Below are 13117 nucleotides of genomic sequence, written 5' to 3'. Positions count from 1 at the left end.
AGTGACACAAAGGAGGACAACTATAGGATTCCTTTCATATGAAACCTGGGAAAAGATAAGACAAATCTGTAGGGACTTGAGGTAGGAAGGAATTGATTGCACAGAGCGTTGAGGAAACCCTTTGGGGTAATGGAAATGTTTATATCTTGATGGTGGTAGTGGTTACATGGGTCTCAACATGTCTCAAAACTTTCTGAATTGGACACTTAAAATGGGTACATTTGATTTTATGTACATTATGCCAATAAAGTTAACTAAAAAATAGTAGCAAATCAACATCAACAGTATATTAGAATAAAAACATCATGATTGGGCTGGGAGTGGTAGCTCATGCCGGTAATCCCAACACTTTCAGAGGGTGAGACAGGAGAATCACTTGAGGCCAGGAGTTCGAGATGAGCCTGGGCAACATAGTGGGACCCCCATTTCTACAAAAAGATAAATAAAAAATTAGCTGGGTATGGTGGTATGTGCCTGTAGTCCAAGCTGAGGTGGGAGGATTGCTTAAGCCCAGGAGTTCAAGGCTGCAGTGAGCTATGATTATGCCACTCCATTCCAGCCTGGGGAGACCTTGTCTCAAACAAATAAGTAAAAATAAAACATCACCATTAAATGGCGTTAATCTAAGAATGGTTTCACAGCAGAAAAAATATATAAGTACAACACACATTACTAACAGAATAAAATGAAAAAACTTAAGACATGAAAACCAAATGCAATTATTATATATATAATAATATATCAATATAATATTAATATAATAAAATTATAATATAATAAAATTATAATATATTAATATATAATATATTCATATATTATATATAAATATATTCATATATTAATTCACATATTTTCATATATTAACATATAATATTAAAATAATACATAATATTATTTATATTTATATATAATATATAATTAATATATTAATACATATTATGTGAATGCATCTTTTTCCCATCCATTAACAGGTTCTGTCTCTCTAATTATTTATATTAATATTTATAATATATTATAATATATATTATAATATAAGAATGTGTCTTTTTTTTCCCAAATTCATCTATAAATGCAATGCAATTCCAATCAAAATTCCAAAAGGAATTCTGGTCAAACATGAAAAGCTGATCCACAAATTCAAAGTGCCAAAATAAGAGCCAAGGCTAGTAATAAAGCCATAGTGCAGTTGTCCCTCAGTGTCTGCAGGGGATTGGTTCCAGGAACCCCCGAGGCTACCAAAATCCGTAAATGCTCAGTTCCCTTATCTAAAAGGCATAGTATTTTCGTATAACCTACACACATCCTCCTGTATACAGATGGTCCCCAACTTACAATGGTTCAACTTAACATTTTTTTCTGACTTTACAATAGTGCATGCATTCAGTAGAAATAGTACTTCAAGTACCAATAAACCATTGTTTTTCACTTTCAATACAGTATTCAATAAATTTTATGAGATATTCAAGACTTTGTTATAAAACAGGCGTTGCGTTAGATGATTTGCCCAACTGTGGGCTAACGTAAGTGTCCTGAGCATGTTTAAGGTGAGCTAGACTAAGCTATGATGTTTGGTAAGTTAGGTGTATTAAATGGTACAATGTCTTTGAAGAACAATTTGGCATATTTAGTGAAGTACAAAACACCCCATTCGTGTGCATAACAATTCTGCTCTTAGCTGTATAGCCTAGACTAGGGAAATTCTCACATGAGAAGGAGACCTAGACAAGAATGTTCATGAGAACTTGTTAGTCACAGAAAACAGAAAAACTAAATGCCCATTCACAGAACAGTTAATGGTAATATAGTCATGAAATCGAACATCATATTTAAAATGAAGGACTTAGAGCTACGTTTACCAACATGGATAAATCTCAGAAATCTGTAGACTTTGATAGAAATTATACCCAGGTAGAAGGTCTATCAGTGTCTGTTATATTTTAAATATTTCATTAAAATATCTATAAAGAAGCTTCTTCAGCACAATTCTTTCTCTTTGTGTATTTAACCACTTATAAATAAAATTACCAGTAATCATAGGTGATAAGTTCTGAAACAGTTCAAAGTCAGAAAAATATGCTCCCCACGCCCAGGCACGGTGGCTCACGCCTGTAATCCCAGCACTTTCGGAGGCTGAGGTGGGCAGATCACAAGGTCAGGAGATCGAGATAATCCTGGCTAACACGGTGAAACCCCATCTCTACTAAAAATACAAAAAAAATTAGTCTGGCATGGTGGCGGGTGCCTGTAGTCCCAGCTACTCAGGAGGCTGAGGCAGGAGAATGGTGTGAACAGGGGAGGCGGAGCTTGCAGTGAGCTTAGATCACACCATTGCACTCCAGCCTGGGCGACAGAGTGAGACTCCGTCTCAAAAAATAAAAAAAGAAATGCTCCCCTAAAAGCCCAAACCATGGCCAACTTGTTATTCTTTGTATCCAAAGTGTTGTTTATCTATTCTTGTGTGTCCTACACTAAAAGTACTCATATACTTTGAAGTATGTTTTCAAGTAACTTACCAAACAATTCTCATGAGCAGCTATATTCTCTGATTGTGCAAAGTACAGGACATTATACTCGACATCTTCGGGGCAGAGTGCACATGTCCTTTTTTCCATCTTTTCTGCAACCTGAAAGACACCTATAAGTAACATCCCTGGTGAGAAATGGAAAAGTGGAATTTCTTGGTCTCACTAACTCCTCTTCCAGTCTTAAAGTGCAAGGCAGGGCACTTGTTTTTATGAGAGATTCTTAATTCCCAGAGAGACAAAAAATTGGGGACCCAAGTGAAAAAGCTATTTTTTATTTTTTAATGTGCTAATAAAAGAATTAATGAGTTCATTTCTAAATGCCTAATAGTGAGGATAACTTCTTTTTTTAAAAATGTAGAGACAAGAGGTTTGTTCAGTTGCCCAGGCTGGAGTGCAGTGGCTCACTGCAGCCTTGAACTCCCGACCTTGAGTGGTCCTCTCAATTCACTGGGACTATAGGTGCATGCCACCACAGCCAGCTAATTTTTTTTTTTTTTTTGTAGAGACCGGGGACTTGCTACCTTGCCAAGGCTGTTCTCAAGCTGCTGGCCTCCAGTGATCCTTCTGCCTTGGCATTTCCAAAGTGCTGGGATTACAGGCACGAGCTACTGTGCCCGGCCAAAATGAAGAAGACCTTTATTCAAGAAACACAACCAGGAATTTAAATACAGGCAAAGCTCTCAAAACACTGCTTTGCCCATAGCAAGCTCTCAATAATAATAATCATTATTGTCATTACAAATGAAGAAGAAAACAATGGCATATTAAGAAATAGTGCTCTGGTTAATTATCTATTTAAAAAGTTAGAATCCTAATGCCATACCGTATTCAAAAATAAATTCTATGAGAATTAAAGACATAAATGAGCAATGTACTTTGAGTGTGCTTTAATTCAATATCATGATTAGTTAGGAAAGATACATGAAGGTAGGAAGTAGATTTTTTTTTCTTTAAAGGTGAAGAATGGAAGAAAGGAAAGAAATCTAAGGGAAGAAGAAGTAGGAAGAAAAGGCAAGAGGCAGAGAGAGGGAGAAGAAAGCCAGCTGTTGAGGAGATCTCCACCCATGTGTCAGTAAGAGGCAAGGTTTTTGAACCGGTTATTTGCTATTTGGCCACAAGAATTCGTTTAAGATTTTTTTGCCCATTGCAATGTTCATCCTCTTACTTCCTTTGATTTTCTGTAGTAGAAAACAGCTTTTATTTTTAATTTTCAAATTTTAGTTTTGAAACAAAGATTTATTTTACCATTTAATGGGAAAAGTTTTCAATTTAGATGAGGTTAACTGGTTAAGTGATCCCTAAGTCTCTTCTGTTATCCAAATCTCTTCTCTGTCTCTTTAAGTTAGGTCTTTCATTTCACAAAGTCAGAAGGCTGCATTTGGAGCTAGCGTTTATTTCACATTCTGATCAGTTTCTTCTTTAATTTCTGTTTCTTGGATTTGGGTCCCACCTAGTGGGGACACAAATTAGTAGTCCCCAGCTTCCCACCAAGCAAGAAAAAAGGGTAAGATAGAGTGAAAACTGCTCAGATGGAATGAGCTAGCTGTTTTTTCATTCATGTCCAACAACCAAAAATTTGGGAGTATCTTTTTTTTTTAGACAGTCTCGCTCTGTCACTCAGGTTGGAGTGCAGTGGCGCAATGATGACGCACTGCAACCTCTGCCTCCGGGGCTCTAGTGATCCTCCCACCTCAGTAGCTGGGACCACAGATATAGGCGACCATGTCTGGCTAATTTTTGTATTTCTTTTTAGAGATGGGGGTCTCATTACGTTGCCCAGGCTGGTCTCAAACTCCTAGGCTCACGATCAGCCTGCCTTGGCCTCCCAAAGTGCTGAGATTACAGGTGTGAGCCACTGCACCCAGCCTGAGAGCATTTCTTGTGTTTGAGTCACTACGTTGTGCACTCTAGACCGATGCTGTCCAACAGAAACATAAAACAAGACACAAAAGTGAGCCACAGATATCACTGAAAACTTTCTAGGAGCCTCATTAAAAAAATCAAAAAGGAGGCTGGGCGCGGTGGCTCATGCCTGTAATCCCAGCACTTCGGGAAGCTGAGGTGGGTGGATCACCTGAGGTCAGGAGTTCAAGACCAGCCTGGCCAACATGTCACTACTAAAAATACAAAAGAATTAGCCCGGTATAGTGGCACACACCTGTAATTCCAGCTACTCGGGAGGCTGAGGCACGAGAATTGCTTGCACCCAGGAGGCAGAGGCTGCAGTGAGCTGAAATTGTGCCACTGCACTCCAGCCTGGGCGACAGAGTGAGGCTCTGTCTCAAAAACAAAACAAACAAACAAAACCCCAAAAAAGAAACAGGTGAAGCTAATTTTAATAATGTGCTTTATGCAACCAAATATGTCAAAGAACTTACATCCTTTCAACATTTAGTCAATATAAAAGTTATTAATTCATTCTTTTGTACAGAGTCTTTGAAATCCAGTGTGTATTCTGTGCTTATAGCATGTCTCAATAGGACCAGTCACATTGTACATGCTCAACAGCTATCTGTGGTGAGGGGCTCCTCTAGCGAATAGTAGAGCAGAGGACCTAAAGAAATGTTGTGAGATAGAACTGGTGTCTGCAAGAAGCTTACAAAATAAACAGGGAGACTAAATAGCAGTTAGGAAAATAAAAGGGCAGAATTAAATGTCACAGAGTGCAACTGCCAAGTGAGTGGGAAATCCAATACATGCTAAGGAGGTAGCCGAGGAAGTGCTCCTCGTGGGAAGGAGTATTGTCAAGGGCAGGGGCCTGGAACTGGTACAACCTGGAGAGGAGGGAAAGGTGGGGTGGGTTAGGGTATGGGGTAGGAGGAACACTGTAGATGGAAGCAGCCATATGGGAAAAGGCCCAGAGATCGGCGCTGAGACAGTAAGGCAGCCAGGCTGAGGAGGAGAGGCTGCACAAGAAGCTGGGAAAAGATTGGAGAAACGTGTTGAAAGGCTGCCAAGGAGGATGTCTGAGCAGGAGAAGCACATGATGACAAACTTGTTTAAGAGGGTCAATCTTGGCCAGGCGCAGTGCTCACGCCCGTAATCCCTGCACTTTGGGAGGCCAAGGTGGGCGGATCACAACATCAGGAGATTGAGACCATCCTGGCTAACATGGTGAAACCCCATCTCTACTACATTGAAAAAAAAAAATTAGCTAGGTGGGGTGGTGCATGCCTGTTATCCCAGCTACTCAGGAGGCTGAGGCAGGAGAATCCCTTGGACCTGGGAGGCAGAGGTTGCAGTGAGCCAAGACTGCGCCACTTCACCGTGGCCTGGGCAACAAGAGTGAAACTCCGTCTCAAAACAAACAAATAAACGTATTATCAAAGTACAGTTAGGACAGAAGGTTAGATGATGAAGTCAAAGGAAACAACGAAAAGTGCAGAGAGAAGTGGATCATAATCTGGACTTATGAATGTAACACGCAGTAAGGTCACAATTCCATTTCTTCTCTAAGGCGCTCATGTCCTTAGCCCATTTTTCTGTTGAGTTACTATTTTCTTATTGGTTTATAACAGTCAGGATATTAACCCTTTGTTAGTCATATATGTGGTATTAACTTTGTTTATAATATTCTTTGATATACAGAATATTTAAATGTTTTACTTGATGAAATTACAACAATCATTTATTTTATGATTTCTGCTCTTGGGTGAGATGGACATAGAAAACACTTACCTCTGTTTTCTTCTAGAATTTTAATTTATTTTAATTAATTTATTTATTTTGAGACAGGGTCTTGCCCTGTCACCCAAGCTTGGAGTGCAGTGGCGTGATCATGGCCCACTGCAGCCTCAACCTCCCCAGCTCAAGTGATCCTCTCACCTCAGCCTCCGAAGTAGCTGGGATTATGGGTGCATGCCACTACATCCAGCTAATTTTTAAATTTTTGTGTAGAGGAGGGGTCTTGCCATGTTGTCCAGGATGGTTTCAAACCCCTAGGCTCAAGTGATCCTCTCTCCTGAGCCTCCCAAAGTGCTGGGATTACAGGCATGAGGCACCATGTCCTGCCTTAATTTATTTTTAGAATTAAAATATTGGCCGGGCGTGGTGGCTCACACCTGTAATCCCAGCACTTTGGGAGGCTGAGGCAGGTGGATCACCTGAGGTCAGGAGTTCAAGACCGGCCTGACCAACATGGTGAAACCCTGTCTCTACTAAAATTACAAAAATTAGCCAGGCATGGTGGCGGACACCTGTAATCCCAGCTACTCGGGAGGCCGAGGCAAGAGAATCGCTTGAACCTGGGAGGAGGAGGTTGCAGTGAGCTGAGATTGCACCACTGCATGCCAGCCTGGGCGACAAGGGTGAAACTCCTTCTCAAAAACAAAACAAAACAAAACAAAACGAAACAAAAAAAGAATTAAACTATTCATTAACATGGAATAAATTGTTTTGTAATGTATGAGATGGGAATCTAACTTATATTCATAATGGTTAGCCACTAATTTAAAATCTCCTTTTCATATAGTTGGATCTGTTCCTCCTGTGCTTCTGTTTTATTCCGTTGAACAATGCTACATTTAAAATTTTCAATGTTTTAGAATATATTTTAATATTTGACAACACAAAGTCCCCTGCCCTAGGATGAAACTGGGGGAAAAACATCCCAATATTCTAATCACCTCACACCCAAAATCTACTTTGATAGGATACTGTGTTCTTATTAAAGGACACTTAAAACAGACATTAAAACTTGTAAAGTACAGGCTTAAAAAAAGCTGGTGGGGCTGGGTGTGGTGGCTCACACCTATAATCCCAGCGCTTTGGGAGGCTGAGGCAGGCGGATCACCTGAGGTCGGGAGTTCAAGATCAGCCTGACCAACATGGAGAAACCCTGTCTCTACCAAAAATACAAAATTAGCCAGGCGTGGTGGCGCATGCCTGTAATCCCAGCTACTCGGGAGGCTGAGGCAGGAGAATCACTTGAATCTGGGGGGTGGAGGTTGCGGTGAGCCGAGATCGCACCATTGCACTCCAGCCTAGGCGACAAGAACAAAACTCCATTTCAGAAAAAAAAAACAAAAAACAAAAGTTGGTGACTCCCAAATTAAAAGCCATACTATCTGACAGGATGTGCAGCTGCCTCTTGTCGTATAAGGGCTGAACATTTTCGCACAACATTGCTTGTTTCTGTGCATTGGGCAGAGCTGTCAAGTCACTGATACCTGAGCCGAGCTCCCAGGTACTTGGGTTCCAAGAGTCTTGGCATCTGGGAATACAGAGGTGGTTTGTATTCTCTGACAACTGGGAATACAGAGAAGAACAAGACAGATATGCTGACAACACTGCTGTGCTAGACCCAGAGTTTGTCTCCAGTGCAGATGGATTAAAAACACGGGGTGGGACCCACAGGTTCTCCCTAGTGGCTTTTTCCTGCTAAATCCCCCCACATCACAGTGTCCTAGTAGATTTCGGCTCTTCCAGCTCTTTTAATCTTCTAGACTGGAGTAAGCATGTAATTCTCTGCAGTTGGGGGAGTCACACTGAGGACTTTTACACAGACAGGCATCTCTCACTATCTGAACTCTTGCTATGTGTTATCCGAAACTCATGGACCACGTACATTTGGACAGTTCGGTATCCCTCACCATCTGAACTCAGGAACTGTACAGATTCAGAGAGGGAGGGATACCTAAAGGTGTGTCATGAAGGCTGAGGTATTTTAGGGAAGAGCCCATTGGTTTTCATCAGTAGCTGGGACCAAGAATAGTCAGCACGGCTCCCCAGGCTCCTTTCTAGGGGGGTTTAGCAACCCTGAGGACTCACAGAGCCTGACCCGACAAGACTGCAGAATTTTAGAACTCTCACAAATGAAACTGAGAGCCAAGAAAGTTTATACAGAATGAAACCACAGAAAGATCACAAGCCTGGAATATAAGAACTATGACTAATTCAAACAACACAGTGATTCTCAATCTCTCTGGCAATCTGCAGGCCCACTTCAATGTGGAAATGGATTGCCAAGGCTCCAGCCTCTACTCTTAAAGCCCTCCAGCCAAGGGCAATCCACCCAGGGCACAGAATCTGGGGTAGCCAGGAAGGGTGGTCAAGGAACACATTCTGCCACTAAAGAAATGGGTGAAACAGTTGGAATGGGATTCACTAATCCTATCATTTCATTTAGAATCCCCTTCCAGTATAGATTTGTTCTGGACTGGTAAATTTATGGTGCTGGTTTGGAGGTTTCCTCCTTTATTCTCCTTTTATCATTAGTGTTTATTGCAATTTACTATTTTAGTTCTTCCACTGTTTGCTGGATGTGTAGAACCCGATTTTATCACTGGTCCAGTGAATGCCTACCTGAACTGGATACAGACCAGAACAGTAGACATTACCTAGAGGCTTGGTAATGGCCTTGGAGAATGAATGGCTCCATCACATTATCTCAGGATGAAGTGGCTAGATATGACTTTGGCAGAAGTTAAGTGTGACTGAATTTGGTTTTGGTATAGCTAGAATTCATTACTAGGAACAGAATGCATCACTGGGAACATCTTTAGAATGTATCAATAGGAATAAGGATGTGTGTGTTATAGAGGAGGGACCATGGGGAGCCTAAGGGTAGGATGTTCAATGGACTCCTTTAGGGTATCTGTTCAGCTCACAATGATGCGTACACAATGACCCCTAGCAGGCATGTTTGTACTTCATTCCTCTAGACATAGCTGATAGTCCCAGAGGACCTGCCCATCTCTCAGATAAACAGAATTCAGGATAGAAGATTTCAGTTCAGATTGGGCTGGTTTCTTAAAGAAGATGTAAAAACTGAGAGGCTGTAAGGGCAGCCATCTTCTATACCATCACCAGGAAAACTGGACCAGAGAAAGAGAAGAACAAAGCAGATACACTGAGAGATGCAGAAATAAGAGATAAAGGAGAGTGTTGTCAAAGTTTATAATGGCTTCTCAGGTCCTAGTCTTCAGCCCTTTCTGTAAGATGCTAAAGCATCCATGCTCTGGGGGTCTGTGAGTCTGGTTTTCCTGCTTACTACTACTAAGCATCCCTCATGCTTAAATTACATCAAATTGTTTTTGTAGTACTTGCAGCCAGTACATGCTTATTAACACTGGAAGGACCATGACCTGATCTGTGTGTGTGCACTCACATGTTTATATGTGTGTTTGTGTGCCCATGTGTGTTTAGAGAAAGACAGTGCTGGCAGCGGTGTGGAAGGTGGACTGCCTTACCCTCAGGGTCTTTCAGCTAGTCTATTCCAGTGATCTCTTGTCCTTGTCTCTATTTTCCCTGTCATGACCCCACTTCATTCTTTATATTACCATCAGAATGATCTATCTGAAATGTATTACATTACTGTCAGAATGAGCTACCTGAAATGTACTATGCTACTGTCAGAATGATCTACCTGAAATGTACTAGGTTACTGTCAGAATGATCTACCTGAAATGTACTAGGTCACTGTCAGAATGATCTACTGGAGATGTACTAGGTTACAGTCAGAATGATCTATCTGAAATGTACTAGTTTACTGTCAGAATGATCTACCGGAAATGTACTATGTTACTGTCAGAATGATCTACCTGAAATGGACATCTGCCCACATTTCCCCATCACCTACAGAAGTCAAGCTCCATAGTGTTATATACAAGTACATTCATTCCTTCAACAAATATTTAATGAGGACTTACTATTATTTAATATTTAATGAGTACCTACTACGTCCTACTACTACTACTAGGCCAACCAGTCTAGGCACTAAGGATAGAAGAGAGTAAGACGCATTTACATGCCAGTGGACAGTAGTAGAGACAGGCATTAAACAAATTTTGTTTTGTTTTCCAAGTAGTGATAAGTGCTATACAGAAAAAATAGAGCAGAAGAAGGAGGTAGAGAGTGACAGGAACAGGGGCAAGGGGTGCTCTTTTAGACAGGATGGGCAGGCAAGGTTGAGGGAACATGTATATGAGCAGACACCTGAATATGATGGGGAACTGAAAATGGGATGATGTGGCAATGAGTTTTCCTTGCAGAGAATAGCAAATGGGAAGATCCTGAGGCAGGAACAGCTTTGGTGGCTTAGAGGACCTACAAGGTAGCACGGTAGCAGAGTCATTAATATGGGCAGGAGTCAAATCAGATAAGGACATGGGGTAAACTGCAGGCCAGGCTCACAGATTGTTTTGAGAGTCATGGGAGACTATTGGTGGGTTTTGAGTAGGAGAATCACACTTGCTTTTTGTTTTTCAAAAAGCATTTTGGCTGCTCTGCAGGCCTGCCTGTATTAAAGGCTAGAATAGAAGCCAGGAAAGCAATAGTCCAGGCAGAAGACCATGATGGCGTAGTCTTGGGTGGCAGTAATGGAAGTGGTGAGAAGCAGTCAGGCTCCAGATACAATCAGGCTGAACACAGAACTGGCTGGCCTGACTGATGCATTAGAAGGGGTGTCGGGAGGAAAGAGAGGCCCTGAGGAGCCACTAAGGTTTTTGCAAGGAGCACCTGGGCGAATGGAATGGGCTGGTGGTTGAGCAGGTTTGGAGTACCTGAGTACAGTGGGGGAAACAAGAATTCTCTTTGGGACATACTCAGTTTGAGATCATTTCCAACATGGAAGAAGTTGGTTATACCAGTCTGGAGTTTGAGGAAGAGGTCAGGATGGAAGCGCATCTCCCGTGACTTACCTTACAGTCCATATGTATACCAATGAATGAAATATCCAACTGATTGGCTTGTGGTTGCCACGTATGATGTTTACGTATGATGTTTTGTGGTTTGGTGCCTTTGTGTCATCCTCTCTGCTGGGAACACCCCTTCAACTTTTCCACCTTTGGCTGAGTCTTGCCCTTTAAAGGTTAAGCCCAGGAAACATGGAGAAACCCTCTCTACTAAAAATACAAAATTAGCCGGGCGTGGTGGCACATGCCTGTAATCCCATCCACTCGGGAGGCTGAGGCAGGAGAATCATTTGAACCCGGGAGGCAGAGGTTGCAGTGGGCCGAGATGCGCCACTGCACTCCAGCCTGGGCAAGAGTGAAACTCCTCTCAAAAAAAAAAAAAAAAAAAAGGGAGGCCCAGCCATCCTCTCCTCAAAAAGCTTTCCCTGAACACTGGGAGTCAGGAGTCTCTCATCTGTACCTCTGTGGTTCTGATCTCCTCATTAAAGTTGCCTAGCAGAGTTTCTAGGGCAGGGTCTGCCTAACTCATCTTTGTATGCTCAGGACCTTGCCCTGAGCCTGGCACACCGTTTGGAGCTCTACACACACGGAAGGGCAGGAACCCATCAGAAGACCCACCCACTCAAGTAGAGGGCCGGGGAGGACTGGAACGACTGGGGAGGAGGAGACGGGTTCCAGTCACGTCCTCCGTGAACGTGAGACCCAGTTCTTCCCTCAGGGCCGCCCCCTGCCTCACCGCATCAGGGCGCCCCTCCACTGTCCTGGTTTACCGGTGAGCGGAGGGGCGCTAGGAGAGTTGACATCGGTTGTGGTGGAAGCACTGGGCTGTCACCCGCGGGGGAGGTAAACCGAAGCATGCCCACCACTCGCGCGAAACCATGGGCAGTCAGAGCCACCTGTGGAACTGGCCCGGGCCACGCCCTGTCCTCTTCCCCGCCCCCCCACCCCCGGCACGCGAGTGGTGAGCCAAGTTCGTCCAGCGCGGCCCCAGCGTAGGGGCGCGGCCACCACCGGAAGGCAGGCCCCTTGCTCGAGCCCGTCGCTGCCCAGCCGCGCCCGCCCGCCCGCCCCCGCGGTACACACCGGTGGGAAGGGGGAGCGCCTCCTGCGCGGGCTGGGCCTCCGGGCTGCTGGCGCCGAGCACCCTCTCGGGCCGGGGCCGGAGCGGCGACGCCTGGGCCATAGCTGTGCTGCAGCTGCAGGTGGCGGCCGGATAGCGAGATCCCGGAAGTGCCCCAGCTGCACTAGGTTTCGTTTTCTTAAATCCGCGCTGTCGCTTTGAGTTCCTAGCCGGCCCGGGCAAAGTTGGGTGCGCAGAGAGGGGTTGTTACGCACACTTCTCCAGATTCCAGTCTAGTCTTAATTTGAATAGCTTAAAAAACCCAAACGCCGGGAGCAGTGGCTCACGCCTGTAATCCCAGCACTTTGGGAGGTCGAGGAGGGTGGATCACGAGGTCAGGAGTTCAAGACCAACCTAACCAACATGGTGAAACCCCATCTCTACTAAAAATACAAAAATTAGCTGGGCATGGTGGCGCGTGCCTGTAATCCCAGCTACTCCAGACACTGAGGCAGGAGAATGGCTTGAACCGGGAGGCGGAGCTTGCAGTGAGGCGAGATCGCGCCACTGCACTCCAGCCTGGGCTACAGAGCGGGACTCCGTCTCAAAACAAACACAAAAAAAACAAACAAAAAAACCCCAAACGCCAGGCTTCCCTACTCCCCCCCGCCGCCCCACGACTCAGCGGGAGAAACAATCACTCTCCTGAGGGTTCCTCCTAAAAACTTTACCATACTGGCCGGGTGGGCGCGGTGGCTCACGCCCGTAGTTCCAGGACTTTGGGAGGCCGAGGTGGGCGAATCACGAGGTCAGGAGTACGAGACCAGCCTGGTCAACATGGTGAAACCCCGTCTCTACTAAAAATACAAAAATTAGCCGGGCTTGGTGGCGGGCGCCTG

General features: G+C 43.9%; 1 protein-coding gene across 6 annotated transcripts in view; it reads right to left on the bottom strand.

The window, feature by feature from the left end:
• SETDB2 (SET domain bifurcated histone lysine methyltransferase 2) overlaps positions 1–13117 on the bottom strand; it is an 87696-nt gene that overhangs the window by 16920 nt on the left and 57659 nt on the right. For 5 of the 6 annotated variants that reach the window (XR_009213263.1, XR_009213262.1, XR_009213261.1 and 2 more), the window contains 2 exons: positions 12242–12444; positions 2514–2635 (listed from right to left, as the gene is read on the bottom strand). Coding sequence is in view for 3 of the 6 variants with exons in the window: in XM_058437896.1 (XP_058293879.1) it covers positions 2514–2635; positions 12242–12444 (325 nt within the window). In the remaining 3 variants the exon portion in view is untranslated. Of the gene's footprint in view, positions 1–2513; positions 2636–11164; positions 11417–12241; positions 12445–13117 lie in introns of those variants that run through there. The other variant, XM_058437899.1, reaches the window with a different exon arrangement.

Source organism: Hylobates moloch, unplaced genomic scaffold (genome assembly GCF_009828535.3).
Source record: "Hylobates moloch isolate HMO894 unplaced genomic scaffold, HMol_V3 SCAFFOLD_4, whole genome shotgun sequence".
Taxonomy (NCBI): Eukaryota; Metazoa; Chordata; class Mammalia; order Primates; family Hylobatidae; genus Hylobates; species Hylobates moloch.
This window is presented reverse-complemented; position numbering and strand designations above follow the sequence as displayed.